Source organism: Echinococcus granulosus (genome assembly GCF_000524195.1).
Source record: "Echinococcus granulosus chromosome Unknown EG_S00195, whole genome shotgun sequence".
NCBI classification, from domain to species: domain Eukaryota; kingdom Metazoa; phylum Platyhelminthes; class Cestoda; order Cyclophyllidea; family Taeniidae; genus Echinococcus; species Echinococcus granulosus.
Window position 1 is genome coordinate 67905 of NW_020170575.1, and position 21488 is coordinate 89392.

The 21488-nt window shown below is 41.0% G+C and overlaps 1 protein-coding gene across 1 annotated transcript; it reads left to right on the forward strand. All coding sequences in view use genetic code 11, as the record gives it.

Annotated features, from left to right (window-relative positions):
* Window positions 1-879: 879 nt before the first annotated feature.
* Window positions 880-21047, forward strand: EGR_10165 (putative phospholipid-transporting ATPase IIB; the record flags this gene model as incomplete). The annotated part of the gene is made up of 16 exons (XM_024499414.1): window positions 880-923; window positions 1253-1504; window positions 6201-6348; window positions 6431-6685; window positions 7116-7319; window positions 7401-7801; window positions 7872-8428; window positions 9813-10071; window positions 12241-12364; window positions 13642-13872; window positions 14159-14501; window positions 16724-16978; window positions 18124-18331; window positions 18399-18609; window positions 20640-20745; window positions 20995-21047. 16 exons carry the CDS (start codon window positions 880-882, stop codon window positions 21045-21047), a joined length of 3651 nt encoding a protein of 1216 aa, XP_024346177.1.
* Between the last annotated feature and the right edge of the window lie 441 nt (window positions 21048-21488).

Consider the following 21488-nt stretch of genomic DNA (forward strand, 5'->3'; position numbering starts at 1 on the left):
CTGCCTGAGTATTGTGTCTTCTTTCGTCTTCAGGGAGTCTCGTAAACGCTACACAAGCGCCGTGTTAAACGAGCTGTCAAGGCATAAGGAGGTTGATTTTATAACTACCACATAAAATCCGTCCAGATCGCAGCCTACGAGAGGGTCGAAATGGATTGCAATACCTATTGAAGGATCTAAAATAATTTGTTCACGATACATGTTATCTGATTACATAGATTTTTAAAAAAAACCCATAAGACATGTTTTAAAGATTTTTAAATAGGTAAAACAAATTTTGAAGTTTAAAATTAGAAAAGCTAGCATTTTTCACTTATTCTGCAATGAAATTTTTCGGGATTCATATGTTGTCGTTGAGAGGGTCTGCTAAGGTGAAAATTATAGTTTGCTACCACGGTTTTTCAGTATTTCATGCAGATTTTTTAATAGCACAACTATAATGACGAATAACAACTTATTTTAGTTGTAGTGCCTTATCCTAATTGTTTAAGATAGTCAACTCGCAAGCGAGCATTTAATTTTACCGACTCTCGTTTTGATTGGTGGTATGTTCGTTTTTGGAAAAGCTTTTTTATTCTATTTCAATCCTTTACCCTAGTTTCGCTAGACCCTACTCATACTAGTTTCCATATTAATTTTCTGTGTCCTGCCTTTTTGGAACCGAATTGGGTGGCCAATTCTCAGTCAGGTTCTACTTGTTATGTCCTCCCGTTTACTTTGGCAACTGGTAGTGTAGAGCCTTCAAAATTGCATGACTGGTGATTACTAACACTTTGAATGAACTGCAACCCCTAAACACATGGCATCGTTGGATTTTCGCACCTATAATCCTAACTGGCTTAGGGTAATAATTTCTCCCGTATAGGTGTATGCGAGAAAATGCAGGGCTACCGCCGGTCGCGAAATCCGCTTGTTTATGAAATGTAAGCGTATTTAGTGGTTTCACCTTTACCAGGCTTTGCATTTCCGCTTGCTGCTTCTAACTCATTTGTTTCTGGGTGTGGATGTAGAAACTCGTAATCATTCACCGGGTCTCCTTTAGATGTAAATAAGGCTATTGTGGTTTATGTTCCTGGTTATGATCATTTATAAGGGGTTTTTGGGTCCTGCTGTTCATCCAAATCTTTCATAGAGCAAGTGGTTTGATTCCCAACTCCGAAGAACCTTCTTCGTATCCTCTTTCCTCCATGTTTACTTTAGTGTGCCTTACCCAAGTTGTTGTCTAATATATTAGTCTCGTTATTTTATCTAGCACGATGAATTCAGAAAAACAAGAGTATGAAATGGATCTTCGAATGCGAGCTAATGGTGGTGGTAGTGGTGAAGGATTCCAGAAACTGCCAACACTATCGCCTCAACCACCGCCCTATACGACCCACCCCTCCTCCGAGAACCTAAGTTCGAAGTACCTCAACCAGGTGCCCTACTCTTCCGACTTCTTCTCCAGCTACAGCCCTCGATCCCAACTCAAGGGTATATGCGATCTTTGTGGATATGTAGAAGAGTGAGTCACCGCTCTTTCGTAGCTTTTATGTGGGTTTCTAATTCACAAAAGTCAGATAAATATTTTCGAGTTTTGAACCGTAATTAAGGTCACATCTTCGTTTCATTGAACGCCATAATATGTACCTCATTTGTAAGGCTCCTCCATTGGCGATTTCAGTAGATTTTTTATGTCTTTGAGTCAGAAACAAAGATGGTGTAGTGTGGTTGCGTCTTAGTGAGTAAACTAACCTTTTCATTGTAAAGTGGAGGCTTAACAATGTCTTCTAATGTATGTAAAAGAAGCATTTAGCCTGAGTCGGTTTCAAGGCTGTTCATATTTGTCTTTTTATGCTTTCTTTGTTATAGTAGCTTTTTCGTAGGTTCATCAGTCTATCAGTCTGCTTTGACGCTCGAATGATCCTTGAAATCGACAACTTGCGATCGTCTTTAATCACGAATATGCTTTTGTTTTGTTTAGAACGTCTTGCCACTTTCTTCTATCTGTTATATTCCTGCACTGATAATCGTAACGATAATTTATAGATTGTACTTAGGTCAATTAGAAAACAGGAATGTGTCCGTGCTACATTAAGAAGGCCCCACCTTTCCTTGTACTCTGTCACATAGACTTTATTGAAATTTAACTGGGGAAAAGCCGGACGACTTACTACCACGAGTGAAATTCGCTTGCCGGCAATATTTCGTAAATAATCTGTTCTTAAATCAAAATCAAATAACTTTTTTAGAAATTCAACACTATTCCTATTCTATTCGTACATTTACTTTTTTATTGCTACTTGGTCTTCTATGTAGTTGTCTAGTTGTAGGAGGTGCCTAATCAAAAGTCGACTGTTTGCTCAGTGATTCTACTATGAATGTTAGAGTTTTTTGGTTTTCTGCTTTTAGTATTTTTTCGTTGTCATTTTTTTTGCATAACTGCCGCTCTATTTTAACTTAAACTATTGAATGCTAAATTCAAAAGCTAATTTTGTCACGTGGCATAGAAGGGGCGTTCTCAGATTCCTACCCTGTTCGGGGGTTCCGGAACTCGAGATTTCTCGTGATGGCCGGTGTTTTTTTTGGAGATGTATGTAACGTTGTCTCATTTCGTTGTTACCTGAGTCCTAAACTAAATGCTTAGGAAAGGTCATCAAAAGCCGATTAAATTCCTTTCGTACTTCCACTGTGAATCCTCGTGGTTTCAACCCCCTATTTTGGGTGTCTTGCCTACACAAAATCATTTTTCACCAATTTCACCTCCAGAATGTTAAACTCTAAGGTCCTCTATAAAATGCGCAATTTTTCGTCAGGTGTAATGCTCGAATTCGCCTTCCCTAAATGCGAAGTACGATGTATGGGTAGGTGTGTGCTATCAGAGCTATTTACATCCGGCATCTTATGCTTATTTACTACAAAATTGATCTCTGTTATAAAGACAAACATCAATACTTCTTACTATGGGAAAAAATCCTGTTACTGAATTTATATAATTTACTTCGATTGTTAATGCCAATCAGGGCTACTCATATCCTTGCTCTCTTAATTCATCTACAAACCTCCGCTTAGCAGTACTACTGCATCTTTTTCTGCTCAATCTACGTAAGCATGTGCTAGGCGTATTAACTTTCGTTTTCGAGAAGTACATTCATGCTACTTGTTGTGTCGTTTATGCTTCTTCTCACGTTTAATTACTCTAAAACTAAAAAAACTGTTTTGATGGCTACACATTGTTGGCTACGATATTTGTGTTTAAATGCTTCGTCACGCTTTTTATGTGACACCTTACACTAGTGAGGCTTCGTATGTCTGCGCCATCAGCCATCATAAAATAGGCTCATTGTTCCACAAGGAGGCATTGTTGCTCTTGTAGAGATCGTGTTTTGCCTATCTTTGGTGACCTTATTGTAGCGTATGCAAAGATTACCTTTGTTTAAAAAAGTCCCAATTTTATGCGTTTTGCCCCCGCCCACATTCACCCACGTACGTTCAATCAAAGACTATGTCATCAGTTGGTGTGGTTCAATATCTCATCCCTTATAGTAGGTGAAAGAAAAGCGGTCTGTCTACCAGGCATTTGCTTTGATTTCTCCCCACATTCCGGCATTTCCTTTCACCTCATTTTTTACCTCGGAGTTGTTGATGATGAGGGCTACGGCCTGGCAGTGTAATGAGGATAAGTTTCTTTTCTCTCTGCAGTTATATACATTCAACTTAGTATCATTCGCACGATTTCCCACAACTTACTTAGAACTTTACCCTGTTTGCGCTACAATTGGGAACGATTACTTTCCATGCGCACTGTAATAATTGGCCGGTGAGATTCAAAATCCTAGTGTAGGGCGGAGCCATTCTAGAATTTGAAATGTTGACCCAAAATCGTGGCAATCTAAAAATCCCTCTCTCTACAGATCTCTTTCATTTATTTCTTTGTGGCACACTTTGAGCCAAAGTTTTGTCTAAATCGATCAAATGCTGCTTGCTAATAGTAGCGAGAGCTGCCTACTGGTCCCGCCCATTTCTAGGTTGCCTGGGTGATCTGGTGAACACTTTTTTTCGACCCTGCCATGTTCGGGCATACTGCTGCCTTGTGGGCGTTGAAATTCCACATGCAAGAGGGGGGCGTTAAGGCGAGGCGAGTTTTTGGATCCTTTGTATTGTATATGGTCGCTAACTTGATTCAACAAACGATATGGTGCGGCTGTTCTTTCGGACGCTGGAGGGACTAACTTTTTACGCGATTTGTTTCTTCAGTCCTGACGATAACCGAAGGTAGAATATATGCTCCTGAAGTAATTGATTCCAGTTGCCTCCAGGCAGTAAATTCCGCATTCATCTCGGCTTTGCAGATTCCCACTTTGATGTATTTAAGTTCCCGCCTACGCAGTAGTTAAGTTTTCGGGTACGCTTCTGTCAAGTAGCTGCCACTGTAAAGGCAATAAAGTTGGAACAATTTTATGTTACACCTCCACTCGGATGGCGTTTTTACGAAACTACTCTTGCATAGTATTTTTCTGCTGCTTTCAATCTAGTAATTTTGTTCACTTGGTCATTTTCTGAAACGACAATTTGGGATCTCTTGCTTGCTTTTCATGAATCATGTATTGCCTTAGCATCCATTTCACAGACTGAAATATGGTGAGGAAGGAAATGCTCACCAATGTCCAACATGTGTCGTCTTTTTACTGAATTCCATCTCGCTATGCAGTGTGAGCTTCAACTTATCAATTATCCCAGTAGTAAACAGTAATAATGGTGGTACTGGCAACGCGTGCCATGCTCATTGCTATGATATTGATCCTCCCTTTTTTTTCATTTGTTACTTTATGTGTGGCTTCAGTCAAAAAAACCTTGAGCTTGACATAGAGTTTATCTACTCATCACCGATACCATCTGTGTAGATGTTTGATGTCTTACGTAGTCAGCTCCTCCGAGCTATCGGGTGTTTTTTAGCCGCTACTTTAGTGTGCTGGGTGGAACAAGTGATGGTTTTTTCATGGTTCAATTGAGTGGATTTGGTGGATTTTGAAGATACTTCGAAGTGAGTTAATTTCTGGTGAAACTTCCTTATAGTTACTAAAATGCCATCAGTGAACGCTTTGTCCTGTCCAATCGTGTCGATTTGGGCTTATGTCTAGCCCATAATAGCTTTATGAATATGTATATCTTGTTTAGTAAACGTCGAATGAATTTGTTCCATTCCATTCACTACTTTTGACAATAACTATATTCGTCAATCCAAGCACAAAGGCTTTTCACTGGTATTTGGGTAGGAAGGCATCCTTTTCTTGAATGCAGTCCTAACTCTTTTGCACCTGTCTTTATTTTGCTGAAATAGGTCAGAAAAATAAAGGAAATAATTTGTATTATTTGAAGCAACCATTTGATAACGCTTATTTTGGGTGGCTTCACTCCAGCGCATTAGCCGTAGCCAAGTTTGGATGTCTTCCTCAATGGTACACAATACATTTGTGGAGGAATCATTCGCTGTTTTTCATCGCTTATTGAGTCCTCTTTGGTGCCTCTGTCATGGTTCGTTTGAATCCGCAGTGTTGGTGTAGTTTTGGTACCTTTGACATATGATGCCGGTTGGTAACAGAGGAACTGGAGCTAAATATTCCGTTATTTTGTAGTTTAGATTTCTCTTCCTAGTTCATATCTGTAGGTGGGCGTTTTAGTTTAATTACTTGGTTTACTGTGTGTTTAAAGTAACCAATACGCCTCTGTTGTGCGCGCTTATTTTAACTCGCGGGCCTGTGTGGCAAAATGAAGCCTGCAACCTCAAGGGATTCTCTACTTGCGAATAGCAATCGGCGAGGAGAGTGTGGTAGTTCTAGTCCATGTTGTGGATCTATAAGAAAGTATGCTTGCTTTTTATGCTTAAACAGTAAGGTTTTTAATTCGTGGTTTATTTTTCCAGTGCACTAGAGTTGTGTCCTTGATTCCGATTATAACTCAAACACGTAGTTATCAATAGGGGTTTTCGGGTTTGTATTATTATAGATTCTTTATAGCAAACTTGAAAAATAGAATGAATGTACATGGAGATTCTACTTTTGTTTTACTATGAAGTTAAATCCAGCTCCCGTCTTTAGTAACCTAGATTTTCGGCTATCTAAGTTTTGGCTTTGCCAGGGTGTTCGCCCCTTTTACGGCATAATTTAATATGATTTCAAGTGGGATTTTAGTCCTTGGCTTTGATTATTCTTAATTTGTAGTTCTTTTAAGTCGCTTTTCTCGAAATGTCGGCGCAGGAAGGAATATCACTCCCGAATGGTTTGTACCGGGCTTCCGAACCGCGTCCGCAAATTTCCTCCCAACGTCATTAAAAATCAAAAGTACAATATTTTTACGTTTATTCCTCTCGTAAGTTTAGCAACTCCCCTTCTTGTACATCAGTCGTTCATAATTCTAATGTCCTGTTTTACTGCCATTACTTTTCCTCTAGGTCCTTTTCGAACAATTCAGCGTCTTTTTAAATCTCATTTTCCTAATTATGGCTTGCTCCCAATTTATTGAACCGTTGCGTGTTGGTTATCTTTACACCTACTGGGCACCTCTGGGCTTTGTTGTTGCCGTGACGATGATTCGTGAAGCTGTTGACGATATACGGCGATGGCTGCGTGATCGAGAAGTTAACAACGCCCTTTACACAAAGGTCATCCGTAAAGGTCAAGTAACTCTCCCCAGCGCTAAGATACAGGTAGGTTTACTCGTTCATTACTTTATTTAATTAAATTGTTCAGAAAAATCGTCCTAGCTTATTTTTCACCCTCTGATCCACTGTTAACGTTCCAGTATTTCTTACGCTCGCTTGATGGAACCAAGGTGTTTTATCTCTTGTGAACTATAAGGATGTAATCTGTGGCGGCTTTGTGTGCTTTTGTGTTCGCGTGCATATGTGCTTTTGAAGCACATAAAGTAATAGTCAGCTAGATTAGTATTGATTGTGGATTTTTGAGTGCCATCCTTGTTAAAGGACCTATCCGTGAATTTTTCAATGTTTAAGCTTACATTTTTAGTTTTTTACTTCAACGGTGTGCTTATGAGATTATATACCACTTTCTGGATTCTGTGAAAACGTCTCCTTCCGCAAATGTAGACTTATCGTTACTCCTCTTTTTTTAACCCAGGTTGGTGATATTATCCTATTGCATAAGAACCAACGAGTGCCTGCAGATATGGTGCTACTCTGGACCTCCGAACCCAACGGTTCGTGTTTTATTCGAACCGATCAGTTGGACGGAGAGACAGATTGGAAGCTGCGCACTGCCATTCCGGTTACTCAAAACATCGTTCATGAGGCTGGTAGACCTGAGGCCCTCTTCGACATTCAGGTTAGTGGCAGTGTGTACGCTCCTCACGGTTTGGTCACTCCTTGATATGCTTCTAATCTTACCACGTTTTTCATCCTTTAGGCTCAAATCTACGCCGAGGCGCCGAACCAACGCATCCACAGCTTTGAAGGAACCTTCGCTCGCATTGGTGTCGTGGATACTGACGACGGCATGGACAACGCGAGGAATGAGGCCTCACTGAGTGTAGATCAAACTCTTTGGTCTAATACCGTGGTTGCCACCGGTACCGCCGCTGGCATTGTCATCTACTGCGGCTCGGAGACTCGTGCAGTCATGAATTCCAGCAAGGCTCACACCAAGATGGGTCACATTGATAGGGAGATCAACAACATCACCAAACTTCTCTTCGTCTTTGTGGTCATCCTCGCTTTCGTGATGGTGGCTTTAAAGGGCTTTAAAGGAGCCTGGTACATCTACTACTGGCGTTTCTTCCTTCTATTCTCCTACATCATCCCCCTAGCGTGAGTCACTCACCCACCCCTGTGTTTCTTTGAAAGCACCAAGCGGTGTTTATCTTGTCGTCTTTTTCAGTCTACGGGTGAACATGGACATGGCGAAGATAGTCTACTCCTTTATGATCACACGAGACAAGGATCTACCTGGCTGTGTTGTTCGCAGTACAACCATCCCCGAAGAGCTCGGCCGTATCACCTACCTTCTATCGGATAAGACAGGCACACTGACGCAGAACGAGATGGTTTTCAAGAAGCTCCACTTGGGCAGCGTGGCCTTTGCACCCGACTCCATGGATGATTTGACGGAGACTTTGCGACGCTACTACGACACCGTGGCAAAGGAGGGCGATGCAACCGACGCGAAACAGCTGCGCAAGACCGGTGATCAGAGGCTGGTGGAGGCGGTGTTGGCTATCGCGATATGCCACAACGTGACCCCCATGAATGATGATAGTGGATTGGAGACAACCTCTGCTGGGGCTGCGGAAGGCTTGGATTACAACGCCTTTGTGCAACCGGTGGGATATCAAGCCAGTTCGCCGGATGAGGTGGCTTTGGTGACGTGGACGGCTTCGGTAGGAATTACGCTGATTCATCGGGATCAGCAGATGATGGCTTTGCGTTTGCCCAACGGTGGGTTCTGCGTTATTCTAAAACGCGGCTATCTTTCGTTTGGGATGTCGCCTGTTATTGTTGGCAGGGTTGTTTCTCTTTTCGGTTTAAAGTGCATCCACGTTAGGTTAGGTCTTCACACCGTAACGTCTTACCCTATCACTGTGTGTGTTGAAAAATAAGCTCTTTATCCCGTCTTTGTTGTAGTTTAGTTATCCACATTGGGCTTCTTTAAGGGTGTTCCTCAGCCTTGTCAATTTCTATCAGGTTTTGTAGTCTGAGTTAAAACGAAATATTCCTGGACCTTGCAATAGGTCTAACATTCAGTTATACTGCATATTTTAACCTACTTCGACACGTTTTTTTACTCTCATACTACCGTTTCCTTCGTTTTTATCTTTACACTTACCCAATGTATTAATATGCAAAGAAGTAAAATCGGGAATTGGTAGTCATACATCATCATATGCATTTCTAAATCGAGATTTAGGTTTCGGTCCTACGTGGCATTGTTGCTATTGCTGCACATCGTTATGATGATTTTCGAGGTAGAATCAGCTGAAATGTTACTGATAGTCTGCAGTTTGAACACTTGATGGAGGTCGACATTTTTTTCGGTTCAGGCTAAAATAGATACACTTGTTATGATATCTGAATAGTGGTATCAGTTTAAATGCCTAATGGCATCTGCTCTTTAATAGTGTTCAGCTATTGAGCACGCAGGACTGATTAACTGTTTTTTTTTCGGCTTCGCGGTATCATTGTAGTTTCTCCGTCTGGAAAATGTATGGCCTGTACCCTTCTGTTTAAGTTGTTGTAGCTGGTAGACTTTCCAAAGCGAGAGTGTAGTTGTAGTTTCATATTTTTTCTTAGATTTCCTTCATCATTTAGGTTGTTCAAAATCTACGTTTAAACATATTTAAAGTTATATGGTAAAAGCTTGCTTATGCCATCGTTGGTTATCTGAGAGATGCCCCTGCTTAATTCTTCATACAACTCTGTAAGCACTTTTCCTCTTCCGATTTGGGTTTTAGGTCAGCCAATGCTAGAATGGAACGTTCATTTCTTCCTGATTGTGATTTGCTAGCTTAAAGTCCTACAGCTGTGGTTACATTAAATTTGGGGTGCGTTTTGCTGCAAATTGTGAGTAGGTAGACAGACATGCATACATTCACCGTCTTTTAATCATTTGTTAGAAGCATGTAGGCAAAGATTAACTGAATATTTGGTGGTTGCAGTATACCGTGGGGAAAGGGGCTTGTTCAGCAGCTTCTGAGGTGACGAGCTAATAGCTGTACCGTAGTTCTGCATTTGCTACAGACAAACAGCGGAAATCGACGGTGCGTGCTTCATTTCATTAAAACACGAATTGTTTCATTTTGTTTTTTTTTTTTGACTTATTCAGGTGCGACAGTTGCCTACGATATCCTTCAAATCTTCCCCTTCACCTCCGAAGCGAAGCGCATGGGCATAGTAGTACGCGAGCGTGTCAGCCGATCCATCCACTTCTACTTGAAGGGTGCTGACACCATAATGGCGGGTCTGGTTCAGTACACACCCTGGATGGAGGACGAGGCGGGCAACTTAGCACGTGAAGGCCTTCGCACCCTCGTTGTGGCTCATCGTCAGCTTACCGAGGACCAGTATGCCGACTTCGCTTTGCGGTGCGTACACTTTTCTATTTCTGTCATTTCTACTTCGGTCCCCTTTCTATGTTTGCATCATTCTCATATGGTGCTTGGCTGTACCTATCACATGGTTGTAAAATTCCTCACAAAAGGCACCTATGTTCTGTGAAGACTATTGGCGGGATTTCTATAATTTCACTGAATGAGATTGGTTATGTCTACTTTTCTAGTGCAAAATCTTATGCCATTGAAATGCCCGAGATTCGCTCTAATCGAAGAGTCTTGTTGATGTACAATATTTGTTGTATTTCATGTTGATTCTGTTTATGGCGTCTATCGAAGTGTTAATATGAACTGGAATCAACTATAAAATAGAAGGGAAGATCTCATAATTTATCGAATGAGCTGGTCTCGTATTTCATTGGTGGTGGTGCGTTTCGTGGATTTAGATGGGATTTCAAAACTACGCCCTCCCTTCGTTACAGTGCATCACGGGAGGACTCATGTGGAAAACATTTTTAGAAATTTACGATGTTTGACAGGGAGTACATTTCCTATGCCGATTCCTTTTTGTAGGGACATTTATTTGAAATTAACATTATTATGAAGTACTTCACAAATGTCTTTCTACTGCAGTGTGTAATATTATTGTTGCATTGTATTACTTCATGATGAATCAGCTACTTTAGAAGCCTGAATTGGTCCTTTTGAATTATTTTGCATACGGCTTTTTGCTGCTCCATCATATTTTCTAATACTTAGTTTAGTTGAGCACCTTGTATGGAGTCGAAGAAGCGAAGCAAATTAAAGAGTATCATGAGTCGTGAACTTATTTCCAGTTCTAATGGATCTGCTCATGGCTACGTCGTTCTTTGCTAATATGACCAAAAGTTTGACAAACACTTTCTTCGCTTCTGAATCCAATGTGTTGATTGATGTTGTGAAAAGATCATACATTGACGTTTACACATAACTTTCAAATATTAAAAGGTGCTGTTGGGTGAGTTAACGCTGAACTATATATTTTGGTGGCTACTCGATCGTTTCGCTCCTTAGAAAATTTCTATGAAAGCCGTTAAAGTATTATGAACTCGTTTTTTGTTACTGTTTATGGGCTAGAACAAACTCAAGGATGTGTGTATCACCTGCACCAATTACTAGGGATGTTTCAATTAACTTCTCGTCAAAGACTGAAGGGGCATTTTCTGCCTCAGGGATAAATAAAACGATACTTCATTTCGGGCTTTTTTTAAACGGCAAAATTTAATCTCTAGTTTTACTTCTTGGAGTCTAGATCTTTGTATCAGTTTTGGTTAACTTGAACTACTGAAGTGCGATCGAAATGATATCCCATTTTTGATTCCTACTTAGCAGAAGCAGTGCTTTCCATATTTTGTGTAAAGCTAAGGATATTTAACTGCTTTGGCACCTAACGAGGCTGTTATTCTGAGATTGAAAGTCCAGATTTCTCGTACTAACATCACTTGGAGTTGGCTTTGAAATTGCAACTTGAAAAATATCCTATTCTCTGCTAACTTTTGGAATAAGCGCCAAAATCGGTAGTGATCTAATGAAACCACTATGCCCTTTGGATTAGTTTTGCGACGTGTAGGCCTTTCAGTTGCAAAGAAGATGACACTGTTTTTGTGTTGCCACTTTGCCGGTAAAATGTTCACTTTCTCTAATAACTGAGCTAAAGCTTCTCGATAGGTTAATGTAAACCATATTTGTACACCATTTAAGTAGCTTAGATTATTTTATCCCCCTGAAATTGAGGACCAGTAAACCCAGCATCACCAAATGTAAACGAAACGGCTCCCTTTTCTAGGCTTCGTTTGGCCACTAGAATTGAGGATTTCGTCGTCTAATATGAACAACGAATTTTGTTTATGTACAAACTTCATTTTTGCTATTTCATTTAAACAGAAATAAGGAACGAGTTGTCTTTATGCGTTTTCGTCGGTTAAAGTGGTACTGGTAGGGTTGGATTTTTCATTTCACCGTTGATTAGAATGGGCCCAATAGACGTGTGCAGAAACATCATTAGTGGTGTAGCATTTATCCGATGATTTGACTGTTTTGTTTGTATTCCAATGATAAAAAGATGACTGTATCGAAAAGGCTGCTAGCGCTTCTATGATTTGCCTCTACAAAGTAGTATATATACTCTGCATCATTAGAACTGATTATCTTGCCTGTTTTCAGGTATCACCAGGCCACAATGAGTGTGAGTGATCGCACGGGAAAGGTTCAGGCGGCCGTGGCAACCTTGGAGTGCGATCTGCAGCTCCTCTGTCTTACTGGTGTAGAGGACAAACTACAGGAGGGCGTAAGTCCCCAACCTCATTTCTCATTTGTTGTAAATATCAGTCTCTAATACTCTCACCACAGTTGCAAGAAGTAATAGTGTATATTCTATCTATGCTGATGGAAATTTCGGAGCACTGAGTGTGCAATCACCTGCTTAGGGTGGTTGTAGCCCATCTTATGCGGTCCTTTGCCCTTTCTATCTTATGGTTCTACTTCATAGCAAAGTGCTCAATCTACGCCTTGAATTGCCACGGCAGAAAGGGTTTTCATTTTACCACTAGCTTCGATGTTTATTAGTTGGCTTTTGCGTTGACTGTGCCCTCGTATAACTCGTCCAAACAATTATCGCAAACATACATCCGAATTGGCTACTTAACATGTTCTACTTGTAGTGCTTTTTTCCACACTAGCTTCTTCTTTTAAGGGTTTATTGCGTCAGTCACTGCATGTTTTCATCCACCTCTTAAAATCAACCAGATTGTGAGAGCGTGAATACATATTAGCTTCGCATTTTTTATCAGCACTCCACTGCGGCGCTAATTGTCTAAGGCGTTTTTTGTTATCCTGGATTAAGCGGTTAATTTAGTCTTTATGGTAGATTTTTTACTGTAGATGACATCTGAATTCGGCTCATTTACGTGCACTTTCGTACCACTTAATGGCCTTATTTTCACATCTGACATGGTCTTATTGCATTCGTTAGTGCTTATCCATCTACTTATTTCGCTGAAATATATTTGCAAATATGTGTCAGGCTTTCTTATACTGCGTCTGCCACTTAACTTTATTTCTGGAGTTCTTTCACATTTTTGGGTGTACTGCCATCGTCTAAAAACCTCTGTTTTTGAATGTAATGCCCTTTCTAATGATATCTAACAATCCATCTTTTTGCATATCTATGGGGCTTGCAAGGGATTGTTACATTTAGGTAGGGATTTCGGTTTTATTATGATACCAGTGATTCAGTTTAATCACCTCGACAGGTCGCCCATCGAAGTGTTCGGCAACAGTAACAATAATGAGCTGAACCGAGAGTTTCTGTAGTGCTAGAGTTGGATACATCCATTCAAAACTGCGCGCTAATTATTTGAACAGCACTTATTTGAAATTTTGAATTTTTTGGCTTAGTAAGGCTTTTTTTGTGCAGCTGTCACTAAAGCAATGTTGATTCACTGTTTAATAAGGTAGCGCCTTGAATAACGTTTCATTTAGGTGTACACCTGTGGACCACTGAAAGAGCATGTAATAGTTTTGTGACAAAAGCAAGGCAACTGCACCTCACTTATTCTCTTCCAGGTACGTCCAACGCTAGAGACGCTTCGAAACGCCGGCATCAAAGTGTGGATGCTGACAGGTGACAAGTTGGAGACTGCAGAATGTATCGCCAAGTCCTCACGTCTCGTGCCCCACGGTCAGGCACTACACATCTTCCAACCTGTCACCGGCCGCTCCGAGGCCCATCTGGAGTTGAATGCCTTCCGTCGACGCTGTGACATGCCTTTGGTGATCACGGGCTCTTCGCTAGAGGTAGATCCTTTTCTTGTGCCCTGTCTGCTGCCCACTGGCGGGATTTGCCACTTACTTTTTGATGTTCACTTGACTTCTTTTAAAATGAGTCTTTTCAGTGTTACACAATTCTATAACTATTTTTCAAATCCTTGAAATTACCCATCTAATTCTGATCTTTGGGTTTTTTGGCTTTTCATGTTCACCCCTACGGCATTATGTTTGCGTATACCTCTTGCGTATAGCGCAGTCTTGGAGATTTATCTACTTGGCTCACTTTTACCTCTACTTCCATTCTGCGTGGTAGGTGTGCTTGCGCTACTACGAGTACGAGTTCCTCGATCTCATTCGTCAGTGCCCTGCAGTGGTGGTGTGCCGCACCTCGCCCACTCAGAAGGCCGGCATCGCGAAGTTGCTGAAAGCACACACTAATGCTGTGGTGGCAGCAATCGGCGACGGTGGTAACGACGTCTCCATGATCCAGGCCGCTCATGTCGGCATCGGTATTGTGGGTAAAGAAGGCCGACAAGCTAGCCTTGCCTCTGACTTCAGCGTCACTCAGTTCTCACATGTTGCTCGTCTTTTTCTGGTTCACGGGCGCAACACCTACAAGAATACGGCGTCACTTTCACAATTTATCATACACAGAGGTATGGTGCTTTTCTGCACCTATTTTTTTCTGGTTGCGCCGGTGATACTAATTTTTTAATGGAAATATCCAGTACGTAAGTGAAAGGGTGATTAGGGTTAAAGATTAGGTCATTTTTCTTTTGTTCTGTAGGTTGTCTTCTGCAGATTTCTAAACGCTTTGAGAAGGGGTAGCTAAACTTTCCAATGGATCCTAAAATGAACTTGACTTTTTTAGATGTTCAAAATCCAGAAAAACGAGTTAGTTTTGATTCGTGACTTGCCTGCTCTAGATCGATTCGTATTTAAACCTCTCCACTCTTTCGAAGCCAAGACCTGGTCCTGGATTGATCCTTCCAATGGTTTTCTTGTTCTTAAAGTGTCACGATCCTGTGAATTTTGAGAATTTTAGCCCCCATTGATTAGGAGTCCTCGATCCTCTTCACACCTTGTGCTCAACTTTTGACTCATTTTTAGGGGGGTGCAAAGGGGGCAGAGTGGCAGGTTCTACTTCATTTGTGGCTTGGCAATTCGAGTCATCAAAGCTTTGAAAACTGTAGTTTTCACTATTTCAATTTTTTATAGGGTTTTGGTGTGTAACTCACCCACTTTTGAGTGCGTTTTTAATCATTGCTAGCTTTGCCTTTTTAATCAATGTAACTAAAAGAGTATGAGCTTAGACAATGTCTACAGTTAGCTCTGGAGGTCATTAGTCTTGCGAACCAATCACTTTTCATTGGAACGAGGTTTAACTGTTTTTTGTAATCCTAGTTCTCAAAGAGTATTATTTTTGCCGGTGTTATACGTTATCTTTGCTGCATTCTACTTCGAATCAGCAGGAAATTTTGACACTACGTCGCTTTATGGGCAAATGGCGATTTTATGTGAGTTTATTGTCTATTCACGCGAAATCAGTGGCTGACTGCAGTTTAAAGCGCCTGCGTAATGTGAGATTCTCATTATGTCACTGTCATTTAAGCACTTTGTGCGTGATCTGTAATGCTGTGGCTTTGATTCTGTAGAATAATTACCTTTTAAAATTGTAATCAGTTGTAGTTAAATTGGACAATGTCAGGCCTTTTCTTTTTACTACCAATATTCAATTCTGGAGGCGTAAAGCCATAATCTACACATGGATTACCAGTGATTTAACCGGTCACAACGTCTCATGTTGACGCTCAACATTTTAAGATCGTTGCAAATTAGCTTAATATTGCCATAATAACCAAGATGTTACCTCTCTCTATCATCTGGTTTATTAATTGTACCTGTGGGTTCCGCTTTCTTCACTCTATAAGTCGACTTAAAGATGCGACTCACCTTGGTACTGGATTCTCTTTTTAGCCTTTTGTTGCTACTTTCCCAGTGCAAGCACCATCCAATCGTCTTTGATGCATCGAAAGCACGTGGGGTGATGTGGTTTAGTACCCGTATCTTTTTAAGCATGTGCATTGCTCAACCTGGCGGCACCTCCTTTGCACACCAACAGGTTTTGCCTCAGAGTGTTACTCATTGCTCATTCAATCTTCAACAAGTAAGGACAACCTTAGCGCGCGATTTTTCAGCGAGTTCGTTTTTTACTTAATTGGTTCTGTGGCTGTGTTGGGATGTGTTTAAAGCGAATTGGCTATTTGAACTTATAAAAGGTAAGACATTCAATCGAGTGGTAAGTTTGAGTTGATGGATTGTGCAGTGTGAAGGTTTCCCACTATGAGTGATGCGTGCTCTCGGCCCTCAAGTAAAGGAATGTTCTTGTTAACCTTTTACAAGGTTTTGTTAAACAAAACCGTGGAAGTTGTCAGCTCTGTAACGTTATTTTTTTTGCTACCTGCCCGATGTTGCCCACTTGACATCTCGCTCCGCCATGATGCTGACGAGTTAGCTTCTCCGTCTGGAAGGTGATATTCCTGGTATTTCGATTCGTGTTAAGTGTGGACTTTCGGAAGATTTCTTCAACATTTTATGGTGTAATAATTTAGGAACCTTCCCTTCTTCATGGCAACAAACATGTATGCCAATCAAAATAACCATTTGTGAATATAACAAGCAGCATTCATGTTTTATCGCAGAAGAAATCATGTAAACCACTATAGTAAGGAAAAGAATAGCATTGTGTTTTTATTTCTCAAGACAATTTACATCTGATTGTGTGATCAACCTCTCACTTGTGGTTTTTGCCTGTTAGTCATGAGCGTTTGACTTTTAACACACTGATTCACTGACCTTGTGCATTTTCTACTTACAGGCTGCATAATCACAGTGATGCAGATAATTTTTTCGGCAATCTTCTACATCATCTCGGTGGCTCTCTTCCCGGGCTTTTTGATGGTGGGCTACGCGACTATTTTCACCATGTTCCCAGTCTTCTCGCTGGTGTTGGACAAGGATGTGCTTGATTCGGTGGCCATGACCTATCCTGAGCTTTACAAGGACCTCGCCAAGGGTCGTGAACTCACTGTCAAGACTTTCTTTGTCTGGCTCGTTATCAGCATATACCAGGGTCTGTCTCCCTCCAATTCGATTGACTCATTCACCAGCTCCGTACTGAATGCCCTTTTTTAATCCGACGATTTTGTTTCCATGATTTGATTCCGAGTCCTCTACTGTAAGGTAGATACTAAGGTATGCTTATTTTTGGTATGTTAGGATCCATATTCATCTTTTTTTGTCCTACGCTCTCAAACCGTGACGGCAATGTGATTATATGCCTGATTTAATTTTCTCAACTATCACCACCGTTCCTAGTGTTAGATTCATTAAGTTATCGCCTGTTACTCAGTGTTCTCTCTTTCATTTGGCTGATTTACTGCCTTTGATTTGATTAAAACTGACTTATTCGCAACGATTCTAGTCCCATAACAAACGTACGATGACTTTTTATTACCATTCCCAATGTTAGAATACATCAGTACTACGCTTTCAATTGGGCATGCTTCACTAAATTTCAAGAAGCACTTTGGGGTATTTTTGAGTGGATTTGAGTAAGTCATTTTCTTCACCAGTGTAGGATCGAATCTCATTACGTTTATTTTTAAGCTGAAGGGAGGGGCAAATGCACGGGGCTGCGTGAGAGATTCTGAAGCTTAGTAGTTGTGTGCTTCTAATGGCTGGAATTTATCTGCCTGTCGTCTACTTTGATTGGAGAGATTGACCCACTATCCATCTGTAGCCCCCAGTCAATGGTTGATTTGCTTTATCATAATACCTTGCTAAGTGGCTGATTTATAAATTGGTGTCATTCTACTCCTTCCAACATTTTCATGAATTTTCTTCCCTTTTGAGTTCGAGATTCCCCTTTGAACAGGAAATTTCTTGGTTTCCACCTAACTTTAACTGCCGTTGGATGAATATTCAGTGTGACCCTTGTTCATATTTTTTTTAAAAGGTGGCACTTTTCTGGTAAATATCGAATCTATGTGACGAAATCTTACTAATTTTCATTCATTTCTTTCAAAATAGCTGAGTCGTTTTAGATTTTCATGATATCTCTTACCTGAGTCAATCATTAAGTTCTTTCATCTACCACTTTCATTAAATCGTGAAATTCGAAGTTGAAATGAAAAACGCATGAAAATCAGTACCTTTTCATTGACTGTCGGTTCCTTATAAATGGGCGGTTTTAGGTATTTGAGTACATCTCTGTAGGTGGAGTAATAATGTACGGCGCGCTCCTGCTCTTCGACTCGGACTTCATCCACGTGGTCTCCATCACCTTCACCTCGGTCCTCCTTACCGAACTCCTCATGGTGGCGCTGACTATCCATACCTGGCACTTCATCATGATCCTCGCCGAACTCGCCAGCCTCGCAATCTATGTGGTCGCGCTGGTTGTTTTCAAGTCTTACTTCGGTAGGTCACTTGCTTACTCTCTCCTGTCCGCATCGATCATTGGAAATCATAATTTTGTCTATTTTTAATAGATCAAGCCTTTCTGCTTACGTGGAACTTCGCATGGAAGGTATTTGCCATCACGGCAGTAAGCTGTATCCCCCTGGTAATTCTCAAGTGCATCCGAATGAAGCTGCGACCACCGATCTACTCCAAACTGCGATAAAGTTGTCATCGTTAACGTTGGTGATCACTGTTACTCTACTATTAATGGGCTTTCATCATCCCTCTTTTTCCTTTCATGTACTTACAGTGGTTTTCATTTGCACCAGAAATTTTCGAGATGAACGTCCCTTTGTTCATTTATAGATGGATTTGTTCTGCCCACTCAGCCCATTAAAGTTTATGACTACCGTTTTATGGTATTGATACTGTCTGTGTCTATTTCTACTATCTCCATTAACCTTAATATCTTCGTCCCTTTTGAATTGTTGTATGAGTCCTATCGGCTTAGTATGGTTTTTCGTTTTTTTTTTGGTTTTGAAAAGGGTGCTTGGCAAGTGGTTTATTAAATGGCTCAATTTTGACTTCAGATTGTACTTTTGTTCTGTATCATCTCAAATATTAGATGAAAGACCTACTGCCTCGATTTTGTGCATCTGCACTATTATCAAAGCCACAGTTTACTCACTGGTCTACGTTTGATTACTCTGTAGAAACTAAAATGTGATGAAGTTGATGGGTATTGTTGTATTGGTTCGTCCTTAGGTGTTTTGCCTTTCGTTTATGTTCTTACATTTTACTTCCCATAGTTAACATCCGTGAAAGTTATGCGATCTGCTTTCTTGTGGATATTTTTTTCTGCAAGCTGAAGCATTGCGAACAGTTCTTTAGTTTTTGCTTTTCTGAATGCGTGTCAATGCTTCATTTCGATGCTGCTACTATATGCGTATGAGTATGGCAATTGGGATACGCAGCCAACTTCAATTTTGTCCTACGCGATGAGAACCGTGCTACTGAGTGCAGCCGTGTGTGGTCGCAAATGTCGTCGAGTCAAATTAAGTGTGTTTAGCGCCTCACAAGAATTTGGATGAGTAAAGGGCAGAATTTTGTATCCACTTAATTTGAGTAGCAGGCTTTGTGTAAAGTTTCATTAAGCATTTTCATAATTAGTTTCTCCTCTAAATTTGGAATCCAAAAGGTATAACCATCCCTACCTCCAGCCTAATATAGTAGTTTGTGGGCTGGATTCTTCACGTGGGCAACTTCTGTATGAAGCCGGATCACCAAAGAAGCACTTGTTTTTCGGATTTTGAGATGCTTTAGGGCCTCGATAAATTACGCCGATTTGTTTACGATAAAAAATGTTTTTCAAAACAAGGTGACTAAATGTTTGCGCTTTTTATGATAACAGATCAATAACTTCATACTACTTCAAATTTAACGAGAGATGTATCCGCAGTTAGAGTGTGCAATATCTTGTGATTAACTTTGCTAGATTCGGGGTTTATTTCTTCACCCTCTGCCTTTTCTATCTTGAAATGAGCAGGCTGATTTGATGATGGCATTTCTTAATGGTAACATTATAAACAATGCATTGATCAGGGTTACGCTTATTCAAGGTACTCTTCCTCCTTGGGAGCAGATTGCGGCCATTGAGTAATGAGGTTTGTGTTCACTGACCGCCTTTTGCCCAAAATCTGTACTATATAGCCTCCTCATCTTTTTGGGCACCGTACCCGATGCTCCCCATACCGTATGGTATCCTCATATTATTTGTGGTGGGTTTCTTTCTTCTGTTGACACGTAGACTTCTTCGTACCCTACTAGATGTGTGCTCCTGCACGGGCGCATTTTGTTATGATGAACGATGATTGGTCGTATATTGCAGATGAAGTAGTTTGTAGGTGAGAGGACTCAACACTTGGAATGCATCTTTGCTTCACGGATGACGGAATCGGCAGTGCACTTGACTGAAGATTGAAGAAAGCAGAAGCAACTGTTTCAACGTCTTGTTTTATTGGGTTCTGTCTCGGCTACTTTCCTGTAGCAGTCTACTATAACCAGAATATATTGACTTCCTCTCTCGGCGGGTGGTAGAGAACCCATCATGTCACTATCTGCTCTTTCTTCTGGGAAGCCTGTGGGTTTGGATAGGAGTGGTGCGATCATTGTGTAGTGAGGCGTTTTGAAACTCCTTGGTGGGCATAGGTCACCAGTGCCGTTTGCTTGAGGCATCTCAAATCATATTTGCACTCCCCATGGCCCACTTGCTCATGTAACTTGGAGAACCGCTTGTGCCAACAAGCCTGGGACCACTTGATGCTCGCTAGACCCAACACCTTGTTACAGTAGAACTTCATCCTCTGGAGATAGATTTGATCATACCTGCCATATTCGTCAAGCCGTCATGGTCGACGACGCCAACTCTGGCTGTGGGTTTGTAGGAGGACGCAAGGACCAGTTCCTATACTAGAGCCGTGTCAGGATTGGTATAATGGGAATTTTTTCCAGGATACATAGTGGTATTCACTCCATTACCTGTTTTTGTCGGGACTGACCTGCGGGACAGAGCGTCTGTATTATTGTGTGGATTTACCTTTCTGTACTTCACTGGGGAATTGTACTGGTGCATTTTTTTCTCATTTTTTGTTGGATTTGTTCCCCTTTTTTTTATCATTTTGTTAGAATACGCCGCCCACAACTACCTCGCTAGCTTTGCTCAATTCGAACTTAAGTAATGCTAGAATCGGTATGGTGCAGAGCTATCACTTTGAACGTCTCGCATATTTTCCCCAATTTGAAATTCTTCGTAACCTGCTTTTCTGTCAGTTTGTGCAGCAGACTTGCAATCGTCGCGAAAACTTTTACCAAGACGCCTGTGTAACCTGCTGAGCCAGGTAAACTACGACGTTTTCTCTGATTGGCTGGTGTTGTCCAGGTTTTCGCTTACCTTGTACTGTCACTGATAACTGCCTTCCCGTGTGAAGAGATCATATGTCTCATGAAGCTGACCAAGCATTGCAGAAATAGCCAAGGTGGCCCTTTACCAAACCCAGGAATAAGCAAACAACCTCCCGTGTCATCCATCGCAACGTAGTCGGTGCTGTAAGAAAAAAACACGAGTGAACCATACCACATATCGATTTTTCATGAAACTGAGAAGATACCTGAGGGCAATG